Source organism: Carya illinoinensis, chromosome 5, assembly GCF_018687715.1.
Source record: "Carya illinoinensis cultivar Pawnee chromosome 5, C.illinoinensisPawnee_v1, whole genome shotgun sequence".
Taxonomy (NCBI): Eukaryota; Viridiplantae; Streptophyta; class Magnoliopsida; order Fagales; family Juglandaceae; genus Carya; species Carya illinoinensis.
This window is the reverse complement of record NC_056756.1, coordinates 43,404,160-43,425,456: the sequence shown is the minus strand read 5'-3', so window position 1 is coordinate 43,425,456 and position 21,297 is coordinate 43,404,160. Positions and strand designations below refer to the sequence as shown.

At 35.6% G+C, this 21,297-nt stretch overlaps 2 protein-coding genes across 3 annotated transcripts; both read left to right on the top strand.

Annotated features, from left to right (window-relative positions):
• The first annotated feature begins 1,985 nt into the window (after positions 1–1,985).
• Positions 1,986–14,238, top strand: LOC122309779 (mitogen-activated protein kinase kinase kinase 1-like). 2 transcript variants are annotated; one of them, XM_043123432.1, is made up of 9 exons: positions 1,986–3,331; positions 5,554–5,638; positions 5,795–5,857; positions 6,543–6,697; positions 11,027–11,099; positions 11,200–11,259; positions 11,639–11,749; positions 12,980–13,176; positions 13,765–14,238. In XM_043123432.1, the coding sequence occupies exons 1-8, from the start codon at positions 2,346–2,348 to the stop codon at positions 13,163–13,165; spliced, it is 1,719 nt and encodes a 572-aa protein (XP_042979366.1). In that variant the 5' UTR covers positions 1,986–2,345; the 3' UTR covers positions 13,166–13,176; positions 13,765–14,238. The 2 variants fall into 2 exon arrangements, with proteins under 2 accessions (XP_042979366.1, XP_042979365.1); XM_043123431.1 differs by having other exon boundaries at positions 1,987–3,331; positions 13,741–14,238.
• Positions 14,239–18,924: 4,686 nt separating this feature from the next.
• LOC122310370 (protein FAR1-RELATED SEQUENCE 5-like) lies at positions 18,925–20,256 on the top strand. The gene is made up of 4 exons (XM_043124266.1): positions 18,925–19,432; positions 19,640–19,961; positions 20,042–20,099; positions 20,188–20,256. The coding sequence occupies exons 1-4, from the start codon at positions 18,925–18,927 to the stop codon at positions 20,254–20,256; spliced, it is 957 nt and encodes a 318-aa protein (XP_042980200.1).
• Positions 20,257–21,297: the final 1,041 nt, after the last annotated feature.

Here is a 21,297-nt window from a genome sequence, read left to right as displayed (position 1 = left end):
TGAGATAGAAAGTGATATTTCAAATTATTTATCATCTCCCATACTCTTTCTTTTATCTCCAGAAGAGATTTATATTTGAATCTTCTTATCACTGTTGGTAATTCTAAGTATTTCTCATAATTTCCATTAACCATTGCTCCAATCTCTTGTACTAACATATCTCGTAGCTAGATTGGTATTGAAGCTGAAAAAAATAGTTGTCTTCTGCTTGTTTAATCTGTATCCAAATGCTTGTTCATAACTATTCAATGTGTGTTCCACATATTTCTACTATGGCACGTTGGATTTACAAAATATTATGCAATCATTTGCAAACATTAAATGGTTGATTTTTATTCCCCCTCTTGCCACTGAAATCCCAATGATAGTATTGATACTTTTGGCATTACATATCGTAGAACTAAATCCAACAGCACATAAAAGAAATATCTTACTTATATAATATGGATTGTGCTGGTCAATGTCCTTGTGCAGCTTCCTCAATTCCATATTCAACTTTCAAGATGTGAAGAGCATTGTAATTTTTTTTGAAATAGTAGCAGTATTGTAATGTATTATTATTATTTTGTTCTTTGTAATGGATTGTATTAGTTTAATTAGTTGTAATGTATTATTATTTATTTTGTTCTTTGTAAATTTATGTTTTGCATTGAGATGTAAACAAAAATATTATCTATTTTTGCATTTTTATTTATTTTGTTCTTTAATTTACTTTTTTTTTAAACTTATAAAATGTGTTTAAATTATTTTTTAAAACAAATTGGGCAATTGAAATAAGATATCAGATTTTTTTTTTTTTAAAGTGCTATATATATAATTTTTGGAGTTTTAAAGTCTGAAGAAAAAAAAAAAAAAAAAAAAAAACCCGGATTAGACCCGGTTATAACCCGGAAATCCGGGTTTTAAGGCAAAAATTGCCAAAAAAATCCGGATATCCGGTTATAATCCGGATATCCGGATTAGACCCGGTTATCCGCCCGGATTGGAATCCGGGCCAATCCGGGCGGATAACCGCCCGGTTTTTAAAACCCGGATCCGGATCCGGTTATGGCCGGATACCCGGATCCGGATCCGGTTGAACACCCCTAAGAGATACATTTACTTTATTTATTGTAAGATTTGATTTGTAAGATTTAAAATTTAAAATTTATCTTTTAAAATCAAATTAAAATAATGTTACTTGGCCATTTGAAATTTACCACTCATATATGGCATGGCTATTTGGTTTGAGAAGTTGTCTTATCTCATATCATTATTACAATTATTTTAAATTTCAATTTAATTTTTTTAAATATCATAATAATAATAATAATAATATTTTATTTAAAATCATCTCATCTCCGAATTCAAACCATTAGACTTTCTATTTTTATCATTTGTATTTTTCTACTCTCTTTTGATTTGAATATATTTTATTTTATGTTTTTAATAAATGACACTATGAGATCGTGGGATGTAAAGAGAGCAATCTTTACGGTAAAAATCTCATATGAGTCAATAACAATACTCATCAAATTAGGTAGTTCCTAAATCAAGTCATTTGTAAGTTGTCTCCGTTTGATAGTCGCAATGGCAATGGCAAGCGCAAGCGGCAGATTTGCGTGGACGTGGGGTGCACACATCAATACAGAATCTTCCCATTATTAGTTGCAAGGACGTTGCTACGTCCACAGATAATTTTTACAGAATATTTTTACCGATCACTACAAAACCTTTTTTTTTTTTTTAATTTTTTTTTTCTTTCACTATTTTTTAAAATTATTTAGATATTTTTTAAAAATAAAAAAAATTATATATTCATTTAAAAATATTTACTTAATCATTAAGTAAAAATAAAATAAAAACAAATTTCGGTAGATGATTTCGGTAGAAATCATCTGTAGATATAGTGTTTTCCTTGTTGCAATCATCCGACAACCGAGAGACAAACACCAAAAACATAAAAAAAAAAAAAAAAAAAAAAAAGAAAAAGAAAAATGCAGCGAATCCAAAGTCAGTGATCCAGTCATCCCACTCTCTCCGGTCCACGTGACACCGCGTTTTCCTTCTTCCTTCCGACGGCGTTTACCAGTCTCTCTCTTCAACCCTTTCGCCTCTGTTTCTTTCTGGTTACCCTTCTTCTTTTCTTTCTCCTCCTCTCTCCCAAATTAAACTCTTTCTCGTCTTTCCTCTTTGAACTTTATCGATAAAGTTACAGAATTGTATGATCGATTCCCTTTTTTTGGGTTCGGCTTAGTTTTTTCGTGAAGGAGGGAGAGAATACACGGGGACAAGTTTCTGGCAATTTTCGCGCTTTTCTTACCAACAAAACCTAGGCGGTGTGCCGTCGATGGGCTTAGCTCCACATGCATCACCTACCTCGATTTTTCAGTCATAGAAAGGTAGCCGGAGCCATGGATCGGAGGGGGAATCCGAGGAAACCAAGGCTCGACCGCCGTAATGCTTTAAAGTACACAGACTACGACGCTGCTTCCTCGTCTTCCTCACTCGAAGTCGAAGACTCTACGTCGTCTTCTCTCCACACTAGATCTCTCGACTTAGCGGAATGTACGAGCTTCAGAGTGGAAGGAAACGACGGCGATATTGATGTAATATGCCGGAGGTTGGGGCTATCGGGACCCGAGGAATTTGAGATACCCGTGGTGGAGTGGGATGCGCTAAAGATCCGTTCTTCTTCGGATGTTCTACCTAGGTGGGGAGCTCTAGAGTTGGAGAGTCCGAAAAGAGAGGAAGTGAAATTCACGGCGGAAAGTGAAGCTGTAGCTGAATTGCGTGTGAGAGTTGTGGATGGTACTAGAATTGGGGATGTAGCTGAGATGACTCGGGCAGATCCCGCCGAGTTAACTGGGTGTTCTTTAAGCGGCGGTTGTGACAGTGTTGGTGGCGGAAATGGAATTAAAGGAATTCGGCCGCCACCGGTCCTTAAGCCGCCGCCTGCAATGAGGCTTCCGGTCATCGATGATGCGTGCTCTACTTGGGACCTTTTGAAGGACTTGGCGCCGGAAGCCGAGAAAGGTCTTTCGGGAAATTTCCGTGGTGGGTATAGTTCTTCCGATGAAGAAGTCGAGAAGGATGAAGAAGAGGAAGAAGTATTTGAGGTGGAAAGGGAAAAGGGAGAGTTGGAGAATGTGATAAGCGTTGGGGAGATGGCTGCGCTGTCGGAGTCGTGTTCGTTTACCACGTCGAATGATGACGATTGTTCTAGCAGTAGCACGGAGCGTATGTCGAATATTTCTCCAAATGGGAGAATTAGGCCTTCTATCACGTGTTGGGAAAAGGGTGAGCTTCTGGGACGCGGGTCTTTTGGATCAGTGTATGAAGGAATCTCTCAGTAAGTTTTCTGCCACAATACATTATTAGCAATGTTGTGAATTTTCCTTCTTTTTTATTGGGTGGGGAGGGGTTTTATAGAGTTGAAATGCCTCGCAGCAGGTATTTTATTAGTATTCTAGCTCAAATTCCACCTCTTCTCCTCCTTTAAAATTGGCTAGGAGGTGAAGAAGTGGGTTCAGGAGCTATTGAGTTTGGTGTGTGGGTAACTTAGCAGTCCAAAAAGTATTGATGCTTTCCTCCTTGTTAAAGAATAAGGCTAATATCAGAGCAACCTATCTATGGGTTTTACCCTAATTCCGGTTAAGGCATTATCTTTTTGCAACCCTAACAGTTAGAGATCCACATTAACGTTCAAAAAGGATGATTTTTTTACTTCCTAGATGGGCGTCTTTCTTGTATACATCCTATGTAATTGGATTGTGCCTTTGCACTATGAGATGAAATTCTTGTTACTTATAAAAAAGATGATTAGATTCCAAGAAGTTACAGACAACTTAGATTTGAATTTCTAATTATCTGGCAAGTCACAGTCCAAAACTTTTATTTTCTTCCTTTCTTACGAACTCAAATCAGGCCTTTAGCCTTACCTATAAAAACTGTAGAATCTCATGTATTTTCCTGCACATTTAATAAACAAATAATCCATCAAAATAAGCCATAAAATACCTAAATTTGCTGCTGCTACATATTTGTTTTTTGCTTGAGTACAAAGGGTAGGAGGGGGCAACCAGATGTGCCTTCCCTACCTGTCGGGGAACTGGATAGGAGGGGCCTAGATGGCGAGAAGCTGCAGGTGCTTCTCCAACTCGAGTTTAAGCTATGCTTTTTAGACCCCAGCCCCATTAGGGAATTTAATGAATTTTGCAACTTGTCATCCGGCGTTCCACCCCCTTTTCACCCCTTAAATTCAATCTTTCTGTGCTGCGTTCAAACTGCAAACCCTTAACATTTCTTTCCACAATCCTAAGCCCACCACAAGCAGACATTGATAGATTTATCTACTCTGACCTGCGTCACATCTTGATGTTGTCATTTCCTTGCTAAAATTTCAATAAGCTATGAGAAAATCTTTGATGCCATCATGGTGCCTAAAGATTATAATGAGAATGGTTGTCGCAATAATCGATATTGAACTAAAGGCAAAAACGATGTTGTGAATGGGCATGCCTTTGGGATTGGGTGATGCCCTCTCTGGTGGTGGAGCTTCTAACATGTTCTAAAAGGCGATTGAGATTTGAGCCACCATCAGTGAGCACCTTCGTGGAAGATGATCCCATCCTGCCTACTATGGGGTCAATGGAGAGAGAGAAACTAGCATACTTTTGTGGACTGAAAAAACAATAGTGGAATTAAGTCTTTTTTTATAACACATTGTAATTTGTATCATTGATAACTGCTCACCATGGTGTTGCGCCTTCTATTTCTAATTTTGAGGATTTTCTAGCACTTTTTTCTTTTGTTTGTTAAGAGGATTCATGTAGTAACTTCCTGTGTATTGGAATAACACGCTCTCTCACTATCAACTAAATTTTATTCTTACCTATCAAAAAATAAAAAAATTATGCGAGTGCAGACTGTATGGATTAGAGTTTTTTTTTTTTTTTTCTCAGTTCATTTTAGGTGTACATTTTAGTGTAGTTCATTGGATTTTCCTAACAGCTGTATATTTCTTATTTAAGAATGCCACATCCAAAATCTGATTGAAAACCTCAAAGGGCGCCTGATTACCTTTTTTCCATTTGTGTTCATTAGTGCATTTAGTGTTCTTCTTATGAGTGTCTTAGCGTTAAGAGCATGACTGTGGTTGATTTCTGTTCTTTGGGCATTTTGATGATGTTTCGTACCTTTGATTTTTCAGTGACAGAGAATTTTCCCTATTTCCATTTAGATTTCACTCTCCAGATATTGGTGTTCATTCTGGCATCATGCCTAAAATGATCTCTGATGCTGACATTAATTGATTTGGAACTAAGGTGTTGCCGTGTTGTAGATCTTAGATGTTAGAAAAAACCAAATTTTGGTATTATATTGCTTTGAACGGTGAAGTAGTGAGATCATTGGTTGTCTCCTTATGGGAATTCAATCTTAATATAAATAATTGTTCCTATTACTGGCTGTGGTTGGTTAGGAACTGGTGGTCCACCTTAAGACCAGTCATTGCAAAGCTATCTTTTTCCTTTGTCAAGATGCTTATTTTTGTTTTTTCCTTCCGCTCTGCAGTGATGGAATCTTTTTTGCCGTGAAGGAAGTTTCACTACTTGATCAAGGAAGCCAGGGAAAGCAAAGTGTTTCTCAACTTGAACAGGTGAGTCAGGTTTATGTTTTGCCGTGGTGTAATATTTTGTTTATGACTGCTGACATTATCTGATATTCTGTACAATTTAGATAACATTTTGGGACTGGAAAGTATCCTATTGTTTTTTTTCCTTTCTCATTTCCTCTTCCTATGCTTCCTTTCCAGGAGATTGCTCTTCTAAGTCAATTTGAACATGAGAACATAGTTCAATATTATGGCACGGCTAAGGTACTTTTTTTTTTCCAAGATCTTTTCATGTTGTTTTTAAGTTCCATATCTAGACCCCATGATAAATATTGCATTGCCCACTTATATCACTTTAGGAAGTATTTAAGCTGGCCAAAATCATTATTTCAAATTTAAATTTCTCGTATTAATTTCATGATATGTAGGGTAACTTCTTCACAATGATTTGTTCGGCACTTCTTGGCATGATACTCATGCCTAATGGCCACTGGTTCCTGTATGCATGTTTATAAAAGTGCACGGCTTTATCTGCTAAAAGTACAAAATAATAATATGTACTCCTTTCTGATATGCAATTCATCATTCAGTTATGATTGTGTAATTTCACCGTCTTTCTTATTTGCATACCAATTAAAACAATGGTAAATATACATGCAATATACTGACTTCACATGCATGTATAGCTGTAGCCTGACATCTAGTTTTAGGGTTATTTCCATGTCAGCTGTGTTGTCCATGTCACCCTATTATGGTGTTTGTATCCACAAATATCAGGATTCTTGTTGTAAAAGGATGATGTTGCATCATCAAGCACTTGGCACCGTGCCCGATCTTTTTTATAGTTGGTTTAAACTTTAAACAATTATGCTTTGCTATAGGTTTCTGTTTTGCATAAAGTTTCTCATCAATCAAGCATATCTTATGTTTTGCTTTGTGGTGGTTGCAGGACGAATCAAAACTATATATCTTTCTAGAGCTTGTAAAAGGCTCCCTTTTAAAGCTCTATGGGAGGTATCATCTAAAAGATTCCCAAGTCTCCACATATACAAGACAGATTCTGCATGGTTTGAAGTATCTTCATGACAAAAATGTGGTTCACAGGTGATAAAAGTGTCCTTTTATGTCATTGGTGAAAAATCACGAATTAGACTCCAAATAACAAATGTAATCAATTTTAAATCTTAATCAAAATATCGTCTATTTAATTATAAGTCAATTATCAATCTAGATGCCACAAGTATAATCTAGTATAGTGGTATAACAATAAACAGAGATTTTAGCAACAAAGTCGAAACATGTTCTCAATTAGTAAAACCACTCTGGGGCCAGCCAACCCAAAGGTATCCACTATAGAAAACTTTTGCTACAATTTTTTCTTATGTACAAAACCTATGTATCTCCAAAAGATCCAACTTGCAACCCTAGCAAACGACCTGTTCACCTCCCACCTAATGGCTCCAAAACCTTTGGCCTTTTTCTATATAGATCACCTTCACGAAAGAATTTTTTCTACTTTAACTTGGAACTCCTAGTTTGGTATGAAGGGAAATAATCAAAGGAGAGAAAGTGTCTTGAAAGCTCAATGTGAACTAATGAAGTTTTCTCTCGAGGAAGACGACATATGAACTGTTGTGGCTGATCTCTCTCTCTCTCTCTCTCTCTTTCTCTCTCTCTCAAAGTAATTGTGGCCTATCCCTAAACCCTAAAAGCCATGCGTATTAACCTATTTATATTTAAGTTTTGTTTAGATCACTCAAACACTTCAAATTGAAGTAAATTTTCCATTTTTGCAATTTTCACTGGAGCCAAAGTCCATCAAACTTTCTACCTGATTTTCACTTGATTGAGACGTCTCCCTTGCGTCTAGCAAACTTCACTTGATCGAGAGATCTTATGCAAGGCCTAGTGAAATTCATTCCCAAGCTATTTTGAACCCAGTAAGCATTAGAATTTGAAGATTCTTGTGAAACATGACGCTTCATCTGATATTTGGATCAAAAGTTATGGCTGTTTTGTTTTGACTTGGTTGATCTCACGAACTCTTGCAAACTTGCTATTTTTACAAGTTTTGTTCCAATCTAAACCTAGACTTTACCCAACATATTTACAACTCAATTGGACTAAGTTTTGCCATAAGAATATGCGACACATTATTTTTACATTAGTAATTTTTTATTATGCTAATGTGATCCTCAGATTATATTGTTCTCTCACCCTCAACTGATTTTGAATTGTCTTGTTGAGCAGAAGATGCATTTTTTTTTAATTTTTAATTTTTATTTTTTTAACATTTCTTCTTTGCTTATCGTTGCTCTCAATGAACCGTGTCATAATTGAGATCCCCTGCACCCGAACCTTTTCTTTTTGGGGTGGGGGTTTTGGGGGGGGGGGGGGGGGTGTAACGGGTGAGGACATCTTATTTTGATGTCAATGCTTCATGCTTTTCATTCTCCATTGTTATTTTGATGTCTTTTCTGCCGAAGGCCTTCTATGTCTCAGATAGATGGATTTGAATGGAATCTAACCATCAAAATAAAGTATAATATTCTTCAGAATTTTCAAGTATGAATTGAAAGAGTTACATTGATGTTCTGCTTGGCCATTGAGAATTCTCAGATGAGAATTTTGAGTTTTAAGATTAAATATTAAAATATTATATTTTAATATTATTATTATTTTGAGATTTGAAAAAGTAGGGAAAAAGTTAAATTATTTATTATATTTTGTATGGGGATTTGGGAAAGTTATAATGATGAGATGAGAATTTTATGTTTGAGATGAAAATTTTGTGTGGCCAAACAATACTACTCATCCCAATACTACTCATCTTGGTCTCCTAATGTTTGAAGAATGGAAACCAAACAAAAAAATGCAGGAGACCCAAAATAGAAACAACTTTAATGGGAAGACCAATGGACCATCACTACAGGCTGTGTTTGAAAAACATGAACATTACTTAAACAATCCACTAGCTTCCCAATGCAAAGAGTCTTAGTCGGTAGTCTCTAGAATAGCATGGATATCATGAATTAGGCCTCATATTGCATTAAAAACTTGGTTATATTTCTTTGATCTTCAAGCATGTTTTCAGTTAGCCTCTACATTTGAGGCCTTTGAATTGAGTGATTGATGTATTTCATGAACACTTTTGTTGGCTCTAGTCTATCTTTTTTTCAAACTTGGTCTCAATAGTATGGAATTTAGGTCTTTTTCTTTTTCTGAGAAGAAATAATTTTCACTAAAAGAGTGTAATGGGTGCAACCAGGTACGCAGGATGTATACATGAGAAACGCCTATCTAGAAAGATACAAGAAAGTCATGAAAATTAAGACCATTAAAATCTTTAGAACTCTTCAAAGGAAGAGAGAATGTAAAATGGAAAACTTTGAGATCCTACAATGTCCATTCTCGGTTCTCAAATTTTCTACTATTCCATTTCTCCTAAATACACCATTTGAGGTAAGTAGGGACATTTTCCATTTAGTATCTTTGAAACCCTGTTTATAGAACCTGCTTTTCTTTCTATGCCTTCTGGAACAAAAGAAGTTTGATCCTTTTCCTTTTTTAAAAGAGAAAAAAGGATAAAAGTTCTAAGCTATGTGAGTCAATTTTGGGATTGTACTCCAAGTTTTTCTAAACATAGTTTCTTTGTACATCTCACCCTCAACTATTACCCTTTTTTCAATTTGTGCCATAAAGTATCAAAACTGGCAAATTCTAAAAAACCAATTTTTGGCAATTTTCCACCTCCTCAATTAAGATGCCATTGTTAAGGTTGACAATGGGTAGATAGCCACCCTACACCCGCATGGGCGGGGGGCCGAGTTTGGTCCTTGGGCCTTGGCTTTGTCCGGCATGGGTAGGTGACCCCTTTTGGAGGGAGGGAGGGAGGGAGGGCCAAGCCACATCTTTTATAACGCCCCTAGGGAAGCCCAAGCCATATCTGGGTCTATATTCAAAAGGAATAGTTAATGATATGACTGGAGCCCCATTGGAGGGAGGGAGGGCCAAGCCACATCTTTTATAACGCCCCTAGGGAAGCCCAAGCCATATCTGGGTCTATATTCAAAAGGAATAGTTAATGATATGACTGGAGCCCCATTGGAGGGAGGGAGGGCCAAGCCACATCTTTTATAACGCCCCTAGGGAAGCCCAAGCCATATCTAGGTCTATGTTCAAAAGGAATAGTTAATGATATGACTGGAGCTCCATTGGAACCATTGTGAAGAGTAAAAACTTCTCATTCCCAAGTAATGTGGGATTGTATACATCACCTACCCTTATCACTCAATATGGGATATCACAATTTCTCCCTTTAAATTCCTGACATCCTCGTCGAGCCAATTTGTTGCAAGCAGCACGACTCAATTTCCACATTTTTGGTTAGTATAGCCTCTGATACCATTTGTAACTCCCCAAGGGAAGCCCAAGCCACATCTAGGCCTATACTCCAAAAGGACTAGTCATACAATTTGAGCTCCATTGGAACCATTCTAAAGAGCAATAGCTTCTCTTTCTCAAGCAATGTGAGATTCCATACACCACTTATCCTTATCACTCAATATGGTACTTATAAAAAAAAACACTCACTATGGGGTATGGAATCCCTCATTGCTTGGGAATGAGAAGTTCTTGCTCTTTATAATGGTTTTGGCTTCAATTGTATCATTGACTAGTCATTTTGGACTATAGCCCAAATGTGGCTTGGGCCTCCCTTGGGGCATTATAGAGAGAGTTTGAGAGACCAAGCAGATGAGAGAGGGGAAAGAGAGAGTCAAGACCAAGGTGTGCACAACCCGCCCCCCCGGGGGGGGGGGGGGGGGGGAGGGGATTTTAAAAATATATATATCTATATATGCAATATAATATATATAAACCTGGGTGGGGGCAGTATCCTTCCTAACACCTGCCCCCGTTCTCCCATGGGGGTTGGTGCCCGCTTGCTGAATGCGGGTGGACTGCTCCGCCTACCTCAGGCAGGGTTCGGGCAGGCCAGGTGCAGGTACTCAGCCCCCACCCCTATTCGATGAGAATCGGGGACTTATAGCACAATTTTAATGGTAAAATCTTAATTGAGGGTGCAAAATGTCAAAATTTGGTTGTTTAGGGTGTTCAATTGTCAGTTTGGTAACTTAGGATGCATATTGCAAAAGTGGTGATAATTTTGGGTGCAAAGTGTAATTTTCTCTAGTTCTTCTCTGGGGATTTTCTTAATTTAATTTTGCTCCACTATGCCATTGACTAGCCTTTTTTTGGATAGAGATGAGACTAGATTGTTTAAATTGCCTTTTTGAACCTTACATTGTTTCCTTGATTATTGTTTTGAGTATGAAATCTTGACTTATAATGCAGAGAAATGGACAGACATGAACGTATTTACTGTTTGTAATTCATCTTTGAAGTCTTATCTCTTTCTTTATCGTATTGAAGGGATATCAAATGTGCAAATATACTAGTGGATACTAGTGGGTCTGTGAAGCTTGCAGATTTTGGATTGGCTAAGGTTTTTGCCCTTCCTCTATTATGATATTTTTCCCTCATTATAAATGACTTCCCAAAATGGTTGTGTACTTTCCAAACATTGATGGTTGTATTGTTTTCAGGCTACCAAATTGAATGATCTATTATCTTGCAAGGGGACTGCATTCTGGATGGCCCCTGAGGTTTGCTTTTATCCTTTTGTTTGAAAGATAAGCTAGCGAATAGTTCCAGTAATATTGAATGTATTTTATGCCCAACTTCAAATACTTGAGAAAACGTGTTTTGAATATTAACAACGACGACAGGTTGATACTGCTGCATGCTTGGTGAAATATTACAAACTTAAGAGTAAATGCCAGCCTTTTTAAATCATCAGCATGAGTGTTTTTATGTAGTAATTAGATGCTCCAATGCTTTTCCTTTGAGAAAATACATAGTGGACATTTCTTGACCTTTGAAAAAACTGAACTTACAAGATATGACCATTTTAAAATTCTTGGAGTATGTCCCGGCTTGTAAATTCTACACAGTTTTTCTGATTATCAAGCTGTGCATGAACAGGTTGTTAATAGAAAGAACCAAGGGTATGGACTTCCAGCTGACATATGGAGCCTTGGATGCACTGTATTGGAGATGTTAACCCGTGAAATTCCATATTCTGGTTTGGAAAATGTGAGTGTCATATTCTTCTTCTTGATTTATTTTTTTGTTTTTGTTTTTTTTTTTTTTTTGGTACAAGTAAAATAACATTTTATTGATAGTAGTTGTAAATTGGCATAGCCCAAGTACACAGAAGGTATACAAACATCATACACCCAGTTATATTAAAGAGCTAGAAAGTGATACAAGAAAATTATTTAAGCAAGCTCCATTAAGGACACAAGATGAGTTCCACAGAAATAAAGTATGGAAGAAGAAACTTCCCACAGAAATAAAGTATGGAAGAAGAAACTTCTAAGCTCATCCGGAGAACGCTCCTTATCTTCAAAGCTTCAACCATTACTTTCAATCCATGGATACCGCATGATACATGGAGGAATCCATGTCCATACATCCGCAATTTGTGAGTTGGCCTTGCACCTTTGCCAACAAGCAAACAGATCGACCACCCTCTTGGGATCACCCAAGCAATACTTGTTCTATTAAAGATCTCCACCCATAACATCCTTACCACCCCGCATTGAAGTACAAGGTGAACCGCCGACTCCCCACTCTTCTTAGACATATAACACCAATCCATTACGATAGACCCCACTTTCTCAAATTATTGATGGTCAAAATTTTCCTAAGGGATGCTGTCCAACAAAATAAAGTAATCTTAGGCGTCACCTTACTTTTCCAAATACACTTTCAAGGGAATGAAGTATAATTTTGACTTGAAAAAACTTTGTACAATGATTGCACGGTAAAATTCCTACTCCGTCTTCATCCAAAGCAACCTGTCCACCACATTATTACCAAAATTCAAAGTATACAATAAACTGTAAAAATAAAAAATAACTCCAATTTCCCAATCATGAGCAGCCAGCTCTTCTAAAACAAACATTCCACTGTGGGGAACCACGAGAGCAATCCAAAGCAATCTTGATTTATTGTTATGGTGATGCTGATGTAATTTCTAGAGTATTTGTGTATGTGTGTGTATATATATATATATTTTATACCAGTTTTGGTTGCTTTTAAGAAAATTCTATGGTATTTGGTACATTCAGTGAAAGGAGGTCATTATTCTTAAATATGAAGTCAATTTCTCTAGGTTCTTCTAAATATAATTTTCTTTACTGATGCAAAACCCTGAATGGAATCTGCATGAGATGCTTTTTGCCATCGTGCTTGCATACAATTTATCTCAGTCTGTTGGTTGGGGGGTTAGAAGCATCATCTACTTTTGTAACTTGGCAGGTGTCAGCATTGTTTAAAATTGGAAAGGGTGAACCACCTCCTGTTCCTGATACTCTCTCAATAGATGCACGGGATTTTATCCTGCAATGCCTTCAAGCTAAGCCAGAGGCTCGTCCTACTGCTGCTAAGCTCTTAGAGCATCCATTTGTAAGGAGACCACTTTCCACATCCTCAGGATCGTCATGAAAGATAATGAGGTGAAAACTAATACTCACTTCACTTCTTTATAATCCTGTTCTCTATACCTGACACTCCATGGCAGTGGAAACCAAAAAAATTGGAAAAGTGAAACATGAATGAATACCTTTGCTTCTTGTTGAAACATGAATGACTGTTGTTCATCCATATTAGTACAGTGACGTGGGTCTCCATCCTTGTCATGACATGAGAACCTCAGGACACCTGAAATTCTTTCCTATCTGTTTTGTTTAGGTGCCTGAATTTTCACCTACTTTTGAACATTGTGATGCATATCTTACATGCATGTCTTGAGCTGGGAAATAGGTTTAAACTGTCCTTTCATCGTCATATGTTTAGACTGATTAAGCTGAAAAGGAATAGAACAGAAAAAACCTATGGATCTTCTGAAATAGGTTGTTCAAGTTTCCATATCTTTCTCTAATAAGTTCTATATAATCACCACAATCTGGTTTGGTTCAAACATTTCCATTCATCTGACAAAAGATCAGAACATTCCTCTGCAGTTTGGGTGAGTTCTATAATTGCAATCACTGATACAATATCTTCTCTCTCATGAGCAGCTTGATCCTTCTTTCGACGTGCAGAAAAATTTTGTCACATGATATCCTCAAGTTGTGTATAGTGCTCTGGGAACCAGTGTTGCAGACATTAAATTTTGCTCATGCTGCAGACAGTGGACACCTCGAGTCTGTTTAGGTTATGGGATAAATCATTTTTCAACCACCGGTTTGGTCACATACACGGATCTATCACTGCAGAAAAGGTGGTATATTCAGAGCACGCAGATTCATATTTATTTCATTATTGATTTAGCTGTTGTGGGAAAAAGAAAAATGGTTTCATTGATGCGGTGTTTGATATAAAATGTTGTTGCTAGTCTTCATTTCTTTTCTATAGAATTCAAAATTTTAGGGGTTGAAAGATTTTAGGGGCGCAAAGGTGTAAGGGGGGTCATTGCTTTAATCTTCAGACAAACTTACACAATCTGTATGTATCTCTTAATTGACAAAATGGCACACCTGTATTAATTTTCTGCTTTGACTCGGTTATTATTATTATTATATGGTCTCATTGTACACTTTGATAGCGAATGCAATTAAGTACAATTTTACTTGGGTTTGTTTCCATATGCACATCTATCTAAGTACAATTTTACTTGGGTTTGTTTCCATATGCACATCTATCTACCATTCTTTTTTTGATACATTTGGGAGAGGGGGGGTTTGAACTCGAGTCTGGGGGTTATATCAATCGTGCCACATGCCTTTGGCATCTATCCACCATTCAAATTCAAGTAGAAGTGGCAAAAAAATAAAACCAAAAACTGTGAATAGGTTAATACAAGGTATTAATAAGGATAATATATATATATATATATATATAATGCAATTCAAACATTTAATCTCATATATCTTATGTCTTCATATTAAAAAAAAAAAAGGCATCTCACATATGAAATGCAATCTAAAAAAGAAAAAGATCTGCGATCGTGTTGAATAATACACAAAAATCAGTCCATAGAAAGCAAGCCGAGCTAAATCGGCCGATTCACATCCCCTGTTTTTGGAGTGTCCGCTTGAAAGACTTCTTGGCCTCTTACATTAACATGAACCACAATCTAACAAACCTATAAAAACTTATTAAAATAAAACTTATTAAAATAGTAAATTTAGTTTGGGTTTTGCTATACAATATCCCAACACTCCACCTTTTTTCAATTTTTTAATAATTTTTTTTTGAATTTATTCTTTTTAAATTAATTTAATTATTTTATTCATTATTTATATATTAAATATTTGATAAAAAATAAAATAATAAAAATTGAAAAAAAAGTAGAATGTTGGAGTTCTGGGAGATTATGAAATTTTTTCAAATATTTTTCTCATTGTAAATTAGCGTTGCTGGGTGGGTACCTGCATTCGGCCTGCCCAACACCCTTGCCTACGCCCTGCATCGAACTAGAGGATACTAGGTGTGGATTCCCACCCGCCTAGATATACTCGCCTGCCCGTATGTTTGTTATATATAAAAAATATATATTATATTATCTTTTTAAATATATATACACATACATCCATATGCAAAACGACGCGATTTAAGTGTTAAAAAACTCTCTAAATAGTGCTACTTTTTACAGTATTACTAAAAATTCATAGATTCGTCATTTTGTTCTTCATCCCCTCTTCTTCGGGAAAAAAAAAAAAATAAATAATAATAAAATAAAAAATTAAGGCTTTTACGTCTAAATGATATCTATTGGTACCTCGTGACGATTATTCAGCCTCTTTTACCCTTTAATCCAACCCATGTATCTTTTGTTGTGGGTTTTGGTCCTTTCTTTTGTCATCTAAAAAATAAGAAAATTGAGAGAGTTGCAACTTATAGACAAATTAAACATAACTATGTTTAAAAAAATGAAATTTTCATGAGTACTTTTTCATTTTGAACTGTTGATTATGAGACGATGTGATTGAATGAAAGTGAAAATGTAGATTTTTAATGATAATTGTGTTAAATTTGTAAACGAATGGTAATCATTACTCAAGAAATAAAATAAAATAAAATAATGGGCAAATTCGACGACTTAACAACCAGAGTTGGCATACATACATTACATGAATTGACATAAAATTGTTTATATTTACAATTTTTTAAATTCTATTTATCATTCCCAACTTATAAATTAATATATAATTTATCATTTTTATCTTTTTATTTAAACATATATATTTACATATCAATATGTGTGTTTAAATAAAAGGACAAAGATAATAAATTAGATATTGGTATGTAGTGTATAGATAATAAATAAATTTTTTCCTTTAAATAACTTGTTAATCAAATCATTATCATCCCGACCTTTTTTGTTCTTTTATTTATACGTGAAAGGAAACTCATCCCAAAAGTATTCATTCTGGCCTAGATGATCTCTATGACCTTTCGGGTCATATTCATACATCCCCTTATATTTCATGTATCCCTACTTTCTCTTCCAATTTTTGAGTACTCAAATGATAACAATATTGTGAATACTCAAGATTTTGTCTGGTTTATGCTATGAAAATTAGCAAAAGGAGAACCTTTGATGCGAGTTTGACTAATCTTTTGCTTGATTCAGTTTGATAGTTATTTAGAATTTTGGTCATTTTTTGTCGGATTTTAGTTGAAGTTCCTAGAAGTAATATTGGTGGAATGATTTCACTTCTTTAGATGGTGTATAGGCTACTGCTGTATTTAGATGAAAGGGCAAATATTTTTCCATATTTGGAATCTGACCGAAGTAGAAGAAGAAAAAGAGGTATTATTTGGAAAGGAGAAGGTTAAAAAATGAAAAATAAAAGCTTCTACAATTGTTCAAAGTGAAACGCTTCGGACCGGAGGATCCTATAAACAGAGAATAACGGAGGCCAATCATAGTTTGCCACGTAAGAGGTACATTTTAAAGTCTGTACTGCGTGATGTAGGGAATAAACCGACTCATCTTCATTGCTTTCGTCTGGAGCTGAAACCGAATACCTCTCTCTCTTCTCTCTCTCTCTCTCTCTCTCTCTCTTAGAAACCCTAACGTTAAATCTGAAGCTCAATCAAAAGTAAGCAACACGCAGAAAAATCAGTTTATCCCAAGTTCATCAAGGTTTCTATTTTTACTATTCTCACGTGCGTCTATACCAGTTTGTATCTAAGTGAACTCTAAGAAAAATCCATTTAGACTAGACTAGATTGATTATTTACACTTTGTGATGTGAATGAATCAGTGAGTGTTTGCGAGAAAATGTTGCTGGTTGTTGTCAATGTTGCTTGCGAGACAGTATTACAAATTCGTTCAGCTTCAATCAAAATGTGAATCTTTTTCCAGTTGGTGTTAATTTGTTTTCTTTCAAGCTTGTTTATGCGTGAATGTTAGATTCACTAGATTTACAGTAGGAGATCCCATGGGTCATGATGGGTAATGACTTGAAAAAGTGTTCCACATAAAAGGGATTTGATCTTTTAAAGTGTCTTGCAAAAGTGTTCTGTATTAAAGCAAAGGTGCACTGTCTTGCAAAATGAGTTTTATTCGATTACATTGTAAAGTGTCTATTTCTTATTATCTGAAGATTAAACCTGTATGTATCATTAAAAAGGTTCCTATCAATCATGAATAATTTCAATTTATGATACTTAGAGGCACTATTATTACTTGAAAAGTTGCTAGTAAATTGATAGGACCTTATGAAATAGGCTATTGTTTTTTTCACCAGTACCATGGATGAAGAATAGTCACTTTGTTTTTGTTGTGGGTTTGGGCTTCAATTTCCCACGGTTTGAACACCGACGCACTCACAGTTAAAATCATGGTATTAAATCTGCTTGGTAATATTATTTGGATTCAATATTATACACATAATATTCAATATGTAATATATATAACATTGTTTTATGTTGGATGAAGGATTTTGGATGGAGTTCGGATAGTGATGACGTTGACATAGTAACGAGTAGAAACTGTTCACAAGGCATTGTAAATGAAACATTTAAGAATGAAACTGTGGAAGAGCAATGTGATGTGAGCATAGGAGATGGATTGGACATGGAAGACGTCGTGAATTTGGGAGATGGTGATGGAGATAGAGTCAATGTAGGAGATGGAGTCAATTTGATTTCCACTTCCAGTAGTGAAAATTTTGAACCATTTGTTGGGAAAGAATTTGATGAGATTGAGGATGCATAAGCATTTTATAAAGCGTATGCAAGACGAAAAGGTTTTACAATGAGGACCAATCATACGGTATTATCGAGAGATGACAGAAAATTACAAGGAGTACACTATGTTTGTACAAGGGAAGGGTTTAGGCGTGAAAGTCTAAAACAAAAAGAAAGAAAAATTTTTGAATATGCTGAAACAAAGATTGGGTGTAAAACTACTATGTGTATAAAAAAGGATGGTGAAAGGTGGGTAGTATACAAGTTCATGCCTGAACACAATCATGATTCTACTCACACCAAGAAGTACCAGCTTACTCCGTGGGCATAGATGAGTGACACGTGTGCAAAAAAAACTTATTCTCACTTTGAATGAGTCTGGAATACCGATAAGGAAGATAATGTCGGTGTTGAGCAAAGAATCATGTGGTGATTTTAACATTGGTTGTATTGGTAATGATGTCGAGAATTATTTGGAAAATAAAAGAAGAAAATTATTTGAGGAAGGAGATGCACAAAGGTTGTATGCATACTTTCTTGATCAACAGTGTAAAGAACCTGTATTTGTATACTTCATGCAGGTTGATGAGAACGGGCGTATGGGAAGCTATTTTTGGACAGATGCAAGATCAAGGTCTGCATATCAATATTTTGGTGATGTTGTGACGTTTAATGCGACGTATCTCATAAATATTTATAAGATGCAATTTGTGCCGTTTTCAAGAGTTAATCATCATTACCAAACCATAATATTTGGTTGTGCATTGTTAGTTAATGAAATAGCTGAATCTTATATATGGTTATTGAGAACATGGCAAGAAGCAATGCTTGGGCGTGCCCCTTCAACTATTATTACTGATGATGATAAAGTCATGGCCAAGGCCATTGCAGAGGTACTCCTAAATACAACTCACCGGTTGTACTTGTGGCATATTTTACAAAAATTTTCAAAATATTTGGCACATGTCTACAACAAATTTCCTGAATTTTCAAAAGAGTTCCATCATTGTATTTATGAGACAATAACATGTGATGAGTTCGAGGAGGAATGAAGTTCAATAATGGTGAAGTATGGTCTAGTTGGTAATGATTGGCTGCAAAATCTGTATAATCGACGGGAGAAATGGGTTCCAGCTTACTTGTGGACCATGTTTTGTGCAGGTATGTCAACCACACAAAAGAGTGAGAGCATGAATAAATTTTTCAAAGATTATATTCGTTCAAGCACGATGGTGAGTGACTTTGTGCATCAATACGAGAAAACCTTAGATGCACGCTATTTTAAGGAGAAAGAGAAGTATGTGAGAACGAAATCGACTAAAGCAGTTTTGAAAACATGTTGGACAATTAAAGAAGAGGCAACAAAAGTGTATATTAGGAAGTCTTTTGAAATATTTCAAGATGTGCTATTTAATAGCCAACAGTACAAAGTTACCAAAGTTCAGAAAGAGGGTGAAAGTAAGATGTATGAGGTGGCACCTGATGGCAAACATAAACGTGTTTATTATGTGAATTTGGAGAGTGGAGAAGCGAAAGCAATATGTACATGTCATATGTTTGAGTTTCTTGGTATTATTTGTAGGCATATCCTATGTGTCCTTGCAAAAAAATCAAAATTAGATGTGTTGCCTTCTCACTATATGGTAGAGAGATGGACAATCAATACTAAGAGTCGAGCAATACTTGAAATACCAGTTTCTGAGGGGCATGTAATGACACAAGAAGATCCGATAATGTGAAAAAATAAGTTGATGATGCAATTTTACGATATTGCAGAACTTGGCTCACAATCAAGTTTTAGAATGAACCACCTTTCTCTTACCTTAGAGAAGGTACACAAGAAGTTGCTTTTGATGGAAGATGTTGGAGACAAAAATTTAGAAGTCGGAGAAATGTCACGTAATGATTCTTGTATGTTAAGATCACATGTAATCTCAAATTTCTCACAAACTGTACAAGATCCTCAACGTGTGCCAACGAAAGGAAGACCGAAATCTTTGAGAGCAAAGAACCCAGAAAAAACTCAAGCAGTGAAGAAAATGCATTGTAGCATTTGTAAGATTGAGGGCCATACAAAGAACAATTGCCCTTCGTTGGGGTATAGTATTTATCTAAAAATTTTGATTTTGTTTTAATCTAATAAGTTCAATTTTTATGTTTTTATTGTCTTCCATGTAGGAATCTTGGAAACATAAATGAAGAACTTGACTCACAAATGGTGGATCTTGAAGAACATGTGACATGAGGTTGGTGAATTAGTTGGGTGTTGTTGAATTTATGTGTTTATTACCACGTATACTTATTTGATATTTTTAATGTTATAGGACTTCAATATGGAAAGTGATGGTGCTGTTGAATTTTTGGGGTCAATGTATTTGGATCTATTTATTTGATAGTATGTATTTGGAGCTATGTATTTGGTACTTTCTATTTGGAGCTATGTATGTACTTGGTAATATATGGTTTTGACCTCTATGGATTTGGTACATTTTTATTTGGTAGTATGTATAAAATTCTGCTGCTTGTGATTCAGCAAGCACAGATTTTAGCAAGTGTATTTTTGTGCTAATGTAATTAGATGTGAACCCAGTTGCTTTGTTTTTTTGTGCTCAAGTTTTTTGCTTAGCCCAGATGCTCTGTTTCTATTTTAAATTTGGTTAGGGACTTCATAATATTTGAGGCGTGAAACTTCCCAGTATTACAAATTGTGCATCTGAGTATTGAGTTCTTTTTTATGTTTGTTGCTTTGAGAAAAGTGACATCAAAAGGGTAATGAATTTACACATCCCAATTAAATTCACTAGATTATATTGCAGAGTTTCGGAAAGCCAAGATGAGAATAATTGTGCTTGCCGACCCACTCAGCTATAGACACTTCTAGTTTTTTATTCATGGCTTGATTATTTGTTATTTTTGTTTGAGACAATGAAAACAAACTAGATCCAGATAATTTTAATCACATTGGTCTCCAGGAATTGATTACTTTTTGTTTGTTTCTGGTTTTACAAAAACGACTCAGACATGGTGTCCCCCTACAATGAAACTAATTTTTTTTTTTTTTTCATTTTCAAGAACCCCCTGTTTTGATCAATATTCAGCACTTCCCAGTTCAATATTCACAACTTTCCAGTTCAATATTCACAGCATCCTAGTTTGACAAACATCTCCAAGTTAATCAAAATATAGACCACAACCATCAACCAATATACATCAAGCTTATTTTCAAGAATTACATTCATTGAGCTATTTATCGTTCAAACTTTAACATAATTACAGCAAAAAATACAACAATACAGAACCATAACAAGAATAATGTCCCCTTATACTTCTTTTCCATAGCTTTAAACTTTGCTTCTTCAGCTAGCCAACGTTCTTGATTGATCCCGTCGTTTCTTCTTTGAGCTAATTCCAATGTCATTTTGCAACAGGTGTTT

Excerpts from the sequence above, each read along its gene's own strand:
- LOC122309779 (XM_043123432.1), top strand. The coding sequence starts at position 2,346 with ATGCATCACCTACCTCGATTTTTCAGTCATAGAAAGGTAGCCGGAGCC. Across the intron at positions 6,698-11,026 it reads GACAAAAATGTGGTTCACAG|GGATATCAAATGTGCAAATA; the intron begins GTGATAAAAGTG and ends ATCGTATTGAAG. Across the intron at positions 11,260-11,638 it reads CATTCTGGATGGCCCCTGAG|GTTGTTAATAGAAAGAACCA; the intron begins GTTTGCTTTTAT and ends GTGCATGAACAG.
- LOC122310370 (XM_043124266.1), top strand. The coding sequence starts at position 18,925 with ATGGTGAAGTATGGTCTAGTTGGTAATGATTGGCTGCAAAATCTGTAT. Across the intron at positions 19,433-19,639 it reads TCATATGTTTGAGTTTCTTG|AACTTGGCTCACAATCAAGT; the intron begins GTATTATTTGTA and ends ACGATATTGCAG. Across the intron at positions 20,100-20,187 it reads TGGTGGATCTTGAAGAACAT|GACTTCAATATGGAAAGTGA; the intron begins GTGACATGAGGT and ends TTAATGTTATAG.